Raw genomic sequence first — 14629 nt, 5'->3', positions numbered from 1 at the left:
CAACCAATCATTTAATGCAATTTAAATATAATTTTGTAGTCTCCTATAGGGAATATATCACCTTTTCCAAGCTGTTTTTTTAAACCCAGATACTGTAACCTTTATCTCCTAAAGATTCTTACTGAAAAGTCTGAATTTTGTACCTGGATATAATCCTGATACTTAAAAGTTTTGTTCTTACCACTTTTTTTTCTGTGGGTTATAGCAAAGAGATTATGTCCTTCAAAGTGTTAGGGTGTCATCTGTCTCCTCTGCTTCAGTGGTACAGTAGGAGATCCCTCAGCAGTGCCAATCGTTGTCGTCACCTGTGCCTTTGCTTCAGGTAATGACATCTGAAACATGGTGTGGTGGCCTGTGAGTGAATCCAGGCCATCCACCTGCTCGAAGAACAAAACTTTGCTCCTGAACAATTCCTTCATCAGTAGGCTTGCTCGGGAGAGGATGCTTTAGTCTTGCAGCTTCTCTTGATAAATAGTCATATCCCTACTAACTTCTGCCTAAATCTCAGTGATAAATCTTGAATCTAAATCTTTCTGAGCAGGCGTGATGACATATGAATAATTTGCAGAGAACTGGCCTAAAAGTAAATATGTATTTCAAAATAATGTTCCATCATCACTGGAACACAGTAGCACATATATGTTCCTGAATTAAATTTTCTCCTTGACAGTCTTCTGACAAATTGTATGCGATTGTTCTTGACTACTTATTTGGACTTCTCCAGGGACTCTGCGATATGGGATAGATACAGAAATTATTTGTCAGGTGCTATATGGCAAAGGAGATTAGATGATTATCATGATTCCTCACATTCCTGAGCTTACATGGTGGTATAAAACTATTTTAAAAACAGAACAGAAAAGTCTTCCTTTTTTTTTTCCCTCCCTAGTTTGAAAATCTTGCAAATATATTGAAACTTCCTGGCAAAAAGACATTTAACAATATGGACAGAGAATTTTTGGAAAAAAGGAAGAAAGATCTAAATGCATATTTGCAGGTAAGCTTTTATGTCTCAAGAAAGAGATTTTCTATATTTTTTTCCTGTGCTATAAGACTGCCTAGAGGTTCTTATTTTATTGCAGAAAGGTTATTGTAGGTTTTCCAACTGAATCTAAATACCACATTTGACTTGGGTAATGACAGTAAATAGGAGTGACAGATCACAGGTAGTTCCTGAAGTTATTACAACAAGATGCAGGTGCTGAATTTTGAGATAATGATATCCAAGGATTCAGAAAACTTACTTACAAAACAGAAGTCATTCATCCATATAAATTTAGAAGAGATATGTATTTACACTGTAGGAGATGTAAACTTGATATTAGCTAAAAAGTTTGCCTCCTCTTAGTTGTTTTGGTTTCTTTTCTGTCTTGACTCCTCCGAGTTGGTGAGGTTGAGGCTGTGCTGGGTTTTGAGCAGTCTGCTGACTTTTATTACCCTCGTGTCTTTGGTTACCTTTTCTTGTGCTGTAATGGAACAACGTAACAGTTGGCACAGCACTCAGGCTGAGTTGTGTGAAACCACTGCATGACTTCCCTGTTCAGGTTGAGCCTCTGTCTGCCAAACCCTCATGAGTTCTGCTGTTTCCTTTTATAGTAATTTCCCAGGCACTTAGCACTGGAGTGCGCTGACTGACCTGATGGACTTGTAAACAAACTATACAGATCTGTCCTAAGAATTTTGTTCAGAAATAATGAAACTGAATAAACTAAACTGTGAAATCTATCTGCTCTTTATAAAATATATTAACGTTTACTTAACATTAAACGTTCATTGTGAGATAAGTAGATAAGTGCTTTTTTATAGCAATATGTGAATATATTTTAGTTATTGCAGGTTTGTGCTAAGAGGTTTAGAATCTATTTAGAAGTTTGAGTGGTCATAAAGATGTATATTTTTCTGTGAGAGGCTATAATTAACATATTTGCTAAAATTATAGGTAATGATGAAGCAGCAAGTTGTCTGCACCCTTGGAATAGTGTAATGCTCTAATAACATTTTGAGCGTGAATGAGAAGGTGTCTCAGTGTCTTTGTATGGATAGATGAACTCTGAGTGTGCCTGAGTAACTGCAGATAAAGTACACGATATAGCCTTCATTATTTATTAAAAAGTGACTTAAATCTTCCTTTATTCAGCTGTTGTTAAATCCTGAAATGATGAAAGCTTCTCCAGCTTTAGCCCATTATGTTTATGATTTCCTGGAGAATAAAGCCTACAGCAAAGGGAAAGGAGATTTTGCACGGAAGGTAAGAATGCATGCATCATCTGTGATACTTGAGTGGAGCTTTTATTAGTGGCATGATTGCGTTAAGTATAGGGGTTGTGAAATTATATTAAACAGCTATATGACATTTTACAAAACAACTTGCAAGTGAGTTGCTTTGCCGTTGTGTTTGGGAGTGACCAAATATCTCAGGAAATGAGAAAAAATAGAACCAAAAATGTTGCAGTTTTTGTAGCAGGTATTTGCTTTTCACACAAATAAACATAAAACTTTCAAAACAGACAGTGTATAATTCACTAAGCCTTTTTAAAAAGCATGTACATTGCAAATTACTTTCTGTCAAAAACATTTGTGATTATTTTTTGTAGTCTCATTCCTTGCAATTTCTTTTTAATTCCTTACTCTATATTTGCTGCTCTTACCATGCTCTCTGCTCTTCAGCCCAACAGATGAAATGCATTCCCTTCAAAAGTTGCTGTTATTTAGCCATCGTAAATATTTAGAGGCATTGGTCAAGCACAGAGATCCAAGCTGTGCATCCTGTTTGGTATGCACCAGAACTCTCTTAAAGCAAGTAATTCTTTCTTCAGTTGAGCAGTCCCGTGTGGGCAGCTGCTTTGCAAATCTTGCAGATCTTTACAATTTTTCTTAACCTCTAGTGATTTTTTTTTTATGTAGTAAGCATCTGAAACTGCACACTTCCTTCAAATTGGTCTAGCTGCGTTTCTTAAACATTGAACAGTAAAACAGAGTCAAAAAAAAAAAGTTTTAGGTTTATCAGAGTTTGTGTAATGACTACATAAGATTTGCTTTCCAACTTTCAGTCTCATCTTTGTAGTAACATTACATTAGAGTATGTCCCTCTGGACTGAATTTAAAGGATATACTGAAAAAAAAAAGTAACACTTTATGGAAATCCTTTTTGTTTGTTTGCTTGTTTTCTGCATGGTACTTGTCACGATAGTGAAACATAGAAATCTGCTGTGTAAAAGAAGTATTTTTCAAAGGAGATAAGCTGAAATCAAGAAGAGAAGCTCATCTGGAAGAAGTAGGCTTGGAAAGGAGAAAGTCCATTAAATGGACCAGGAAAGGAGAAAGAATTCAAGCTAATGAAGGCCAAGGGACTGAAAATGGAAAGAATCAGGAAAAAAATTGTTGAAAGATGTCCGTAGTTACAGTAGGGATTTAGGGAAAGAGAAATATAAGGGAAAGTGAAGCTGAAACTTTTCTCTGCATTCTGTAATGAACTTAAGCAATTAAGTGTTGTTCTTTGTATTTATTATCCATCAGAATAGTGTGATTCTTCTCACAGTGTGTTGATGTACTAGTGTCCTCATAGGTTATACAATTCTGGTTAAACATCTTCCCCTTCAGATGGACACATTTGTAAACCCACTGCGTAATTCTATGAGAAATGTGTCAAATGCAGTCAAGTCTCTCCCTGACAGCCTGGCAGAGGGAATGACTAAAATGTCAGACAACATGGGTAAAATGTCAGAAAGATTGGGACAAGACATAAAGCAATCATTTTTCAAGGTAAGAAAATGCTCACTGCGTACTAGTGAATTGCTAGGAGGCCAGATCTTACCACATGATGAAGTCAAGTCCATAGATAGCAAAGCAATCTGTTTTAAGCAGCTATCATACCACAGGTGTGGAGTTCTCTTTGCTGTTAAGTAACATATTAAAAGATGAAACCTGAAGCTTGAAACTCAGAATTAGGAGATAACATCTTCTCTGCTTATTCCATGCTGAATTCTGTTTTTTAACACAATTTTTTTTCCGCGTCTCCTGCCATCTATTGCTGTTATATTTTCTCATCTGATATAATCTTAAAATATTAAAATATAACCCATTAAAAAAATGAAAAGTGATAGCAATGCATGCTACCCAGAAGTTCTGTGAAAGTAGTAGCCTTCGTAACACCTTCTTACTGGCCTTTCCCTTGTCCTCTTCCTTCTGTATGCAACTAGGAGCATCAACACCTCTGGTCAGGGATTACCACATGTCATATTAGCAAAGCATTTTATCCAGTAGATGCACAACAGTAACAGAGATGAGTTAACCCTTAAACCATAATGGAGAAGAATGAATATGGGCCTGTCTTTGGAAAGCATAGTTATTTCTGGGAGAAAATGATTGGGTCTGGACTTTCTCATTGCTATTAGTTTCTCTGTTGACTAACAAAGTATCTACAGTTATCCTCACTGACAAGTGCATAACTGAGCAGGAGTTAAGTTCAAGAAGATATATCAGTTCCATATGGACTTGTAGATATTTTCCAACTGAAGTACTAAGCACTTCAGAAAATGAAAGATAAAACCATCAAATTTTCTTCTAGGTGTGATGCAGTGCTTTATTTTTTTGGCTCAGATACTCATGTGGATTGTTCTAAGGGGGTTTGTAACTTTGGTTGCTGTAGGAGAATATTTATAGACTTGGTTTCTTGGAAGATGAAATGAGTACTGTGCATCTCTTGTAGCCTTTGACTCCTGACTGCCTTTTGACTAAATGCTTAGTTTTGTTTTTCATAATGCAATTGGTTATGAAAATTGATCTGATTTACTGGTGTTCTACAGTGTTTTTTTCCCTTATAAACATTATTTTTTTCGTTATAGGTGCCTCCTCTGATCCAGAAAACCTATTCAGATCCTGAACATTGCCGTGTTGCGGCACCAATTGATGACAATGTGAGTCCAACTCATGCTCTTTTAAAAATGACTTCTCCACAATCAAATTAGGGGATTGCTTATTCTGGGTTAAGCTCCTTATAAACTGTTTTTGCTCATGTAATGGTCACTTAAGAAATTCAATAACGTTTGTGGGAAATGAACATATTTTTCTCTGAAGCTTAGCATCCCTCTTAGTACCGAAACGGTCTGCACAATAATGTTGTGCATGTTCCACTGCTTCTGTAGGGTTTTCCCCCACCTTCTTCCTATTGATGTCAGTTCAAAGATAGTGTGGGGCAAGAATGTCAGCAGCACTTTAGGGAATCTTACTTTTGAGGTAACTTTTTAAGGAACATTTTTGTAACAGGTCAGTAATAGTTTAATGTGTTTTTATAGGGGAGAAAAAAAAAGTTTGTGATATATTTCTAAATAATAAACTTCATTATATAGATGCCTAAAATGCATAAATGAGTGGTATTAAAACCTGAAAGTGAAGTTTAAGCTCTTGATGTTCTCATAAGCTGTGGTATTTTGCTATTGGTTTGACTGAAACATTGATCAAATATGTGAATAGAACTGAAAAAAACCCTTTTATCTTTAACTAGGGCAGAAAGGCCATAAGATTACCAGTGATTATATGCAGTTTGCTATGGTCATAAATCTGCACCTGTTCTGCACTTCACTTTTTTTTGGTCACATCAAAGCATTCCAGTTTGTCTTCCTGTGCATAACTGCTATGACAGCCTGGTAAATGTCTTTTTGTTTGAATAATGGAGAACGTGGATTCTACTCTGGGTTTTTTTTTTTTGCATGTTGTGTAGTACAAGTGTGTATCTTCAAAATTTTGAAACTTCTTGTTCTTCACAGCAAAACAAAATAATACAGGTTAACTACATGAACAGCTTATTCATAAATATTTCACTGCTCTTCTGCAAAATGGAGAGGCCAGAATTCTTTATTGTCACTTTTTAAACTTCAGAGTAATATTGAAATGTTTCTCTCAGAAACACTTGAATATAATATTTAGAAACATTTCAACAGTGAACTGCTGTTTTAACGTATATTGTTGACAACTTAGAGTCACTAAATCAGGCAAAAATACGCCAACCTGTTGAACAGAATTTTGTTTCTTGTTTCTTAACCTTAAGCAAATAATACTACATAGGTGATGTATGACCCTATTAAATCTCCTTTGGAGTTATGAATCCACTGTCTATGTTTCAGTTGTACCAAAACATAATTCGTGTATGCATTTAAAGTGTCAGCTCTGGCCCCATAAACTCACTCTAAAGATGGTCTCCTCATGTAGTCTGTCCTAAGAAACTCTTTGCAACTGTGAGTTCTTGCTACTTTTTCCATGGTAACATTACCAATATATAGTGCAAACATGAGTGAAATAAGCAACATTACGCTAGTTGTTGAAACAACTCTCACAGGTATAACCATAGATTTAAGATATAAAACACTGAAGTTTATGCTTAGAATATAAAAATCTCAATCCAAAGCAGAGAGGTGTATTCAGGTGTAAAAAAAAAAAAAAAAAAAGGTCTATTCGATCTTAATGAATTTTTCTGATGATTTAATAAGTTTATAGTTTATTTTGGTCATTTATGAGTTTTTAGTAGTGAATATAAAATATAGATAAAGAAATAAAATGTCTTTGTTCTGTTTTAGATAGATAAACTCTCAGCTCCTGTGCAATCCAACTGTTAAAATTCTGACTTGTATAAGCTTGTATTTTTGCATATAAGCATGTGCGTGCCATAACTTGGCACTCTTCCTCATATTTTTATTTTTTTAAATAATATGAAATTACCTATAAGTGTATACTGTTCATCTTTAATTTTTTTTCACATTGTTACATGTTTTAAGATTTCTATTAAAGTTGCCTTTTTGTAAATCAAGAATCCATATAAATACTTTTATTAGATTAGATTATTACAGATTAGAGAATAGATTGTTTTTCCTCAGCTTTAGTGAAGTAACTTAAAGCTTCTTTTTCAGTGTCACTTTAAAATTTGATGGATTTACGCCTAGTTTATCTGCTCTTAGTCATGTTTTATGGAAGATTTCATACTATAGGGAACACCTAGAGCAAAATGGTTCTGTCACTGCAAATACTATTCTGCTATATACTATACTACTGAAGTATTCAAACTGCAAAGTAACTACTGGAAGCATACTAGAAACCGAACTAAAAGTTTACTTTTGTTCACTTGATCAGGTGGATGACAATATTCCACTGAGAGTAATGCTGCTCCTTATGGATGAAGTCTTCGATTTAAAGGAAAGAAATCAGTGGTTAAGAAGAAATATTAAAAATCTGCTTCAGCAACTTATTAGGGCAACGTATGGTGACACAATTAATAGGTATGTTTTTTTGTTGTTTGTTTGTTTGTTTGTTTTTACCAAGTCTCTTTTGTTATTATTAAATTATGCTGTTGTAGCTCTGTATGCTTCCCCCTTACAGAGATTCCATAATCCAAATAGAAATGTGGGAAGCAGTTTTAACCCCCCCAAAATACTGCTGAAACTCTAATTCCTGTAGTACCTGTATGCTAGAGGATTTCCACAGGACCCTTCACGTGTTTACAAGAGATCACATTTCTGTGAAAACAAATTAATACTGTTGTGCTATCTGTGATTTTTGCCCTATATTTTACGTAATCCTTTTTGATGTTAAAATTGTTTTTACTTCCTTCACTATGTCTGGTTACATCTTTTTGGTGCTCAAAGAGGCGTTAAAGCTATCGAACTGCACTTGCTATATTTATGTTTAATTCCTCTGCTATGTTTTCATTATCAAACTTCAGAATATGGAAGGGGGAAAGGGTAGACACTGTTAAAGATGATCATTCTGGCTCTTCACTATGATAGCTCTCCATAAATCAACACAGATCCATTTTACACCCATACCTAGTGCAAGTAGTACTAAATAAGTCTTGAGTAGGAATTCATAATCTCCAGGTTTTCTCTTCTAATCATTTGTTTCTGAAATGAAAAATAAAGAAGAAAAATGCTCTAGAAGCATGACACTAGATTCTCAGTTTGGTTTAGTGCAGTGAGTCAAAGGCTGTTGTTTTCTGTGAGGTGGACCATAGCTTCTCAACACTTCTTTCAAGAAGTTCCTCACTGTAGCATTAACATTTCCCCTTCATCAGGATATTTGTCAGTTCTTGTGGTACCAGTTGTGATATGGCCACAGAGCAACAGCAGCACTGGCTGTTCCAGGTGCAGCCCTTCTAGAGGCTAGATGACAAGTGACAAGCAGCTACCTGGTGCTTCTGAAAACTTGCACCCTATTCAGTGACTTTCTGAACATTTCCTGCTGTATTCAACTGTAGTAATACTAGCTGAATACGTGCACATGCTGAGGCCTTCCCATGGCAGCACCTCGAGTGCAGGACTGTTTTTCTTCTAGACCTGCTTCTACTTCTGCTGTCCCCAGCTGCTTCTGGTTCAGATGCTGTAGCAGTCTGGCCTTGTGTAGCAAATCCTTAAGGTTTAATGTCACTGAGCAGCAAAATCTCTTCTCCTATTTCTTGAAAACTAAATTCAGAATACGTTAGGAAAAAGGTCCTGGGGTTATGGCGGTCTGTAGATGCTTGTGGGTTTTTTTTTTTTTTAGTTTTTTTTTTTTTTTAGTTTTCCCATAAACCTCTTTGTTTTGGATATTGACTCGTGTATTTTTTGATGAATAGAGATCAAGGTTTATGGTCAGTCAATATCTATGTTTAAGACTGTGAGGTAATTACTTACATGACTACAATAATTCAACTTTTTAGTTGAGTTCTGTGCTACTCAGTGCAGAAGCAAAACTTCTGCCCATTGAATGTGTGGAGGAGAACTCTATAAGCAAAGAAAACTTGCAGCATGGGTGTTAGATACGGCTCTTGTTTTCCAGCCTGCTTAGGAGTCTTACATTTACTCAAGTAGCAAATGTAAGGTTTAAAAGACTTAAAAGAAGGGATACCACTGAACTTATTTTTTTTCTTGATGCCCAATGTTATTATTTGCCTTCCTAGTGTTCAGTTTTACAGAATTTATTTGAAAAGCTGAAATATTACTTTGCCCTCTTTAAAAAAAAAAAAAAAAAAAAAAAAAAGTTTTTGAAAAATCTGTTTTGATTTTCAGAAAAATAGTTGATCATGTAGACTGGATGACATCTCCTGAGCAAGTAGCAGATGCAGTGAAACGTTTCAGGTATGTGTTTTCTGATAGATCATAAATGTGGTGTGCTTGTCAGCTGATGTCTAACAGCTCTTTTTATGCAAGGACATTATTGTTACTGAACAGAATTCCAGTGAGGACCAGACCATGTTTTTTAAGTGTCTTTAGTGAAGAAAAATAAGCGCTTCTAGTTTGCTCATCTTGTTAAAATTTTGTTGTTGTGGTGGTTTTTTTTAGCCAGTCTTGAAGTGTTGCAATACTGTTATACTGAGTTTCATCATATTCATGGATGATGTGTCTTGTTTGCAAAAAGCCACGTGCATTCCTTGTGCTAGAAGGCAAACCACCATTACTGCTATAAAACCTAGCTCTAAGTTAAAATATATTGCCTGCATGGGCAAATGATGTATCGACTGAACTCTGCGTTTGAAAGTGGCAAAGATGCTGTGATTAGGGGAATCCCCTGGTTATGTCATTCTCTTTCCTAAAAGCCTTAACAGCTTCTATAGTATTTGTAGAGAAAGAACATTTAATTGTTTATTTTAAGGGAGTGGGATGTAAGGGTCATACTTCAGTGGACATTCAGTCATTCTTTAATAAAAAATTGAACAAAAATGTGTTCATCTCAGAAAAAGAATGTCGCTTGCTAAAGTGAAATAGCTTTTCATCTCTTTCAGACCAAGATATGCGTTTTAGCGAGGCTGTGTGCTCCACTGAAGCTACTTAGTTCAGTTTAGATTGATGAAAGTTGTTATTTGTAAACCATATGGCTTGCTAATGGAGTAATTAGTATACCTAAGTCAGCACTCTCTCAGTGGCAACAGAGACAGTTTAAAAAATGCATATTTTTTGTAACGAATATGTAGTGTTTAGATGTTTTTGGAAGCAGATTGGTTTGTAACTAACTTCCTTAAGATTTTATTTCATTTGATTCTTGCACTTAAAATGCGAGGAAAAGTAGCGTACAGTAACCACTAATAGACTGAATATTTTATTATTTGCTTGTGATTTTCTTTTCCCTTTCTTTTTTTCTGTAATATTTGAAATGTGTGTTAGGTTGTGTGCAGGTTAGTTTCTAATACTATTCTTTGAAATAGCTTTGAGGGATTAAAGAGAGCCTTTCAAGAATTCTTCATAAAATTTTAATGTATTTTGACAGATTTGCTTTTATTGCAGAGATGCTTTTTGGCCCAATGGCATTTTAGCAGAGGCTGTTCCACGGAGAGACAAAGCTGTCAGAATGCGAACAAGAGTAGCAGGGAAAACCAAGTTACTGGAGGTAATGCCAGGTAAGTGGGTTTGGAATTGAAGCCAAATAACCCTTGCCATCTGTTGTGGCTGGAACATCAATATTCTTGCTGAATGTTGAAATATTGGTAGGAAATGTTGACTTACGAACTACACTTAAATTAGAAAGTTTTTGATTGTTAAAGCACTGAAGATTTTCATGTATACTCTGATATTGCAATCCAATATTCTTAGAACCAGCTCTGAATTTAGTTTCACTCGAGGGTGTAAGTTTTATATATGAAACACATGTATTCCAACATGGGATGATTTCACTATAAAATTTCACATACACAGCACAAAAGTGAAGAAAGTTTTAGAGATTCTTCCCACTGTAAGAGAATTTTTACTTTAATTGTGCTATGTACTATAGAGGCAGTACCACTTTGAATTCTAAATTGCATAATTAAAAAGAAAAAAACGAGCAAATTACTCGAAAGATTTAAAATTCAATTTAAGTTTATTGTCCACCCAGAGGTAGAAATTTGATTTAACTTCTGTGCAATTATCGTTTTTGTAGATGAACTGAAACACATCATAGGTGCCGAGACAACGCGGAAAGGCATTCTTCGTGTCTTTGAAATGTTCCAGCACAGTCAGCTCAATAAGAGAATGGTGTATGTGTTTCTGGAGAGATTCCTAGAAACCTTATTTCCACAAAACAAGTTTCATGAGCTCTTCAACAAACTGCATTCACGGTCAAAGCAGATGCAGAGGTATAAGCAGAGACTATATTCTACTCAAGCGCCTTCCTTGCAGAAAAGGTGACACTCCAAACCTATTAAGCTGGTGTATGTTTGTCCAGGATGATTACTTGGGCAGATGCTCTGGGGCTTCAAACTCACATGCTGTTATTTCTGCACCAGTCTCTTAGTGTCACATATTAGATTATTAATGCATCTGTAAGACCTGTGGATCTTCTCATCTTCAACTGTAATTCAACCACTACCACAAGGATTTGTGTGTCTTAAATGATTTGGTGCATCTACATGCAAGATTGAGAAGAATACTGGTCCATTACCTAAGAATGTTAATTCCTTCTGCTCCTGAGTCGATGTTTTGCCAGCTATGAAAAGTGCCAGGCTGTTTGAGAAAAGCACAACTGCAGTGACATAACGGAGGCAAAGGATGTTTTGGCACTGGGAGATGTGTGCAATGTGTGAGGATCAGGTGGGATTGTTCTGCATTATGCCTGTTGAGGCTCTGTGTTAACATTCCTGTAAAGGCTGAGCTAACAGGAAAAACAGTCTCTGGAACAGCTGATTCAGGGGGAAGGGAGGGATAGGATACCCCCACGACAAAAGTACATTACTAAAGAAAGGTTGAGATAATGTGGCTTTTCTATCACATTGACTTCACCTTCTGTGTTTTGAAAAATAGCATTAGGTCTTTGGGAGATTATAGTAATGAAAAGCAGAGATGCAGTAAAAAGGAAACCTTTATTTTGATTATTTTGTAGCTTTAAGGGCCATATTCTGCTCTTATAGCACCTGATAATACATTTTGCATGTAACTTCAATGGAGAAGGGGCATCACAGTCACGTTCAGTTTGATTATTGCAGAAGGAAGGGGGAACCTGTTTCAAAAGATAGGCATCATGCTAGGAGATGAGGAAATTGCACTAAGAAACAGTCTATACACAACTCCCCCCTAAAATCTGAAAATCTTTTGGGTGTAGAAGACTGCCTTGCTTAATTTAAAGATTCCTTACCTTTTAGTGTCTAAGCCTCATAGGGAAAATGTTAGAATTAGTTGGTTCCTCACAGATACAAGATTTCATTAGTCATATGCAAACATTTGGAAATTTCTGAACGTATCTCAGTGTATATATGAAAATAAAAAGAAGATAAAACTACAATATTTTTTTAAATAATCTTTTTTATTTTTTGCATAGTGTAAAATTTTAATAAAATTTTGACATCAAAGCCCCACATCCATCTGTTTAGTTTCATCACAGAATTTATGTGCAATTAAGAATAATTATGTGGAACTAAATAATCCTGTTTTGCCACAGTACATCTCCGTTTGTATTTTCTTTTCATACTCCCTTATTGTTTCCGAGCACCACTATCCAAGAGAACAGAAGGTAATCTTAGAGAGTCCTTTTTTTGTTGTTGTTTTCTGAGTGCTAAACATTATGTAAAATTTAACTATTGATCAAGGATCCTGATAGTAACTTTTGTCTGAATGGGAACAAATGATCCTTCTGTGTGATGGAGAAACGTAGACCTTTCACTTTATGTAAGTGTCCAAGAGGAGAAGACAGAAGACCCTCAAATTGGGACCTGGTTCAATTGACTCAATCCTATGTATAGATCATTTTTTCTCATGGACTCTATTCATGCAATGTAGCCTCTTACCATACTACTTAATGATGATCATATTGTATTGTTAACATTCTCATACAGTATGCATGGGCTCAAGTGCACTTGTTTTTTCTTTATCACAGAACTAAAGACTGTAAATTAAATCCCTGCCTTTTATGATTTCCGGGAAGACAAGTCGGTGATGTGTAAGACTCTCACCCCCTTCCTCTCTGCAGGCTCTGTAGAAGTGTGAAGATTAAGTGCTGTTGAAATTAACACATTTCTTGAGTTCCTGTGTAAAATAATCAACATAGCCAGTTCCTGTTGTTTACATGCCTGTATCTTCCTCTAGTGTCAGGGTGCTGTAGCATACTTGACATGCGACTGATAGAAGATCATTCAGCAGCTGTCGTTGGTGATATAGTAAATATATCATTGATCCTACCAAATCTTATTTATGTCTTTTAAATCACAGAGTTTGTAATGCAGTATGAAAATGGAAACTTAAAATATCGTTTTGTCAAATCTGTGGAGACTCTTATCTATCTATAGGTACCATGATAAATTTCAAGAGAATAGTGGTCATGTGCAAATTTGGTATTTTTTTTTAGGTTACCTGGTACATTTCTGTACAAAAATAAAATAATATCTCTAGGAATGTGAACTGAACATAATTGACCGTGTTTATCAAAGTAATTGTACTTCATGAATTTATTGCATATGTATACTTACACACACATGTATGTAAATGTGTGTATGTGTATATATGTATTGAAGTTCTGTATTTCAGTACAGAATGTGGCTTCCTAATTCATTGGTGCCTGCTGGCAAGAATCATCAGAAATTAATACTTTTTTTGGTTAGAAGTTTGTATGCATCTTTATTTAAATGGTTGACATGTTGCCCATTCAAAATATCCGCCCTGTCAATCCATGCAGTCCATTATCCTGTAAAGTCTACAAAACTGAATGTTAATATACAGCACTTAAACTGTCTGGGTGTATCTTCTGGCCTTTGGGTGCTGTGACTGGCCACTGAAAACTGCGCCATTGTCAACAAATGCACTTGTTTTAGCCTTAATTATTTTTAAGAGAAAATGAGCAATTAAATATTTCATTTGGTTCATCCTCAAGCTTGTGCTGCTGGTGTTTGCTAGAACTAAACAATAAATTTTAAGTGCTACCAGAATGTGTACCAAAATAAAAATATATGAATTCCACAATCTAAATTTTAATTTTGTGCAATATTTTCATTTAATGCATGTGTATTTGAATAACTGTAAAATAAATGAATTTTTAATGTTTTGAGGTTTAGGTTAAAATGTCTTCTCAGCTGAACAGTTTTGCATTCTGTTGTTGCGTTTAGTTTATTTAAGGACTTGTTTTAAAAGTCTTATTTGTTACTCCTTGTTAATTCCCTTGTTCTGAATGGTCTTTGCTCATCTGAGCATAGCCCTTTTTACAAGGGAAAAACTAAAGAGCACATCTCATGACTATAGCTGTTATAAGTTACTTGTGCATATCATTGTACAGTAAGTGTCAGCTCTGTGCCTAATTGTTCTATCAATGCTTTTCCTCTCCCTTCCCCTCCTTCTTTTTTCCTTAACGAAGAATGAACATGAAACAGACTGCCATGCTCTCTCCTACTGAATGGCAGACACTCTGAATTTTCATTTGGAGTTTGCATTTATGTTTTGTCCAATAGAAAGCTAAAATTACACTAATAAAGTATTAACAGGATTATTATGAGTCTCTAGCTGTTGTTTGTTTCTTGAAGTAACTTTAATGAGTCAATGCTCTTTAAGACTGGAAAAAAAATAATGCAGACAAGTATTGCTATAAAGTGCCATCAAAAAAAGAAAAATAATTGTTCTTTGGTTTTAAACACTTTACAGATGAGTTTGCTTTTAACAAATGAACGTCCCATTTTCTTCTGAGGCCAGTGTGTTCCGCTGTGACATCTGGAGAA

At 35.3% G+C, this 14629-nt stretch overlaps 1 protein-coding gene across 4 annotated transcripts in view; it reads left to right on the top strand.

Annotated features, from left to right (window-relative positions):
* SNX13 (sorting nexin 13) overlaps positions 1 to 14400 on the top strand; it is a 67666-nt gene extending 53266 nt beyond the window's left edge. For 2 of the 4 annotated variants that reach the window (XM_088533491.1, XM_088533490.1), the window contains exons 19-26: positions 890 to 997; positions 2138 to 2248; positions 3601 to 3762; positions 4845 to 4916; positions 7123 to 7268; positions 9033 to 9101; positions 10245 to 10357; positions 10876 to 14400. In XM_088533491.1, coding sequence (XP_088389617.1) covers positions 890 to 997; positions 2138 to 2248; positions 3601 to 3762; positions 4845 to 4916; positions 7123 to 7268; positions 9033 to 9101; positions 10245 to 10357; positions 10876 to 11123 — 1029 coding nt within the window. In that variant the 3' untranslated portion in view covers positions 11124 to 14400. Of the gene's footprint in view, positions 1 to 889; positions 998 to 2137; positions 2249 to 3600; positions 3763 to 4844; positions 4917 to 7122; positions 7269 to 9032; positions 9102 to 10227; positions 10358 to 10875 lie in introns of all 4 variants that reach the window. The other 2 variants (XR_015913882.1, XM_088533492.1) reach the window with 2 other exon arrangements.
* The last annotated feature ends 229 nt before the right edge of the window (positions 14401 to 14629 follow it).

This window comes from Tinamus guttatus, unplaced genomic scaffold, assembly GCF_059628265.1.
Source record: "Tinamus guttatus ecotype Peru unplaced genomic scaffold, ASM5962826v1 Tinamus_guttatus_pri_ptg000503l, whole genome shotgun sequence".
Classification (NCBI taxonomy): Eukaryota; Metazoa; Chordata; class Aves; order Tinamiformes; family Tinamidae; genus Tinamus; species Tinamus guttatus.
Note: the sequence above shows the minus strand (reverse complement) of the source record. Positions and strands in the feature narration are given on the sequence as shown.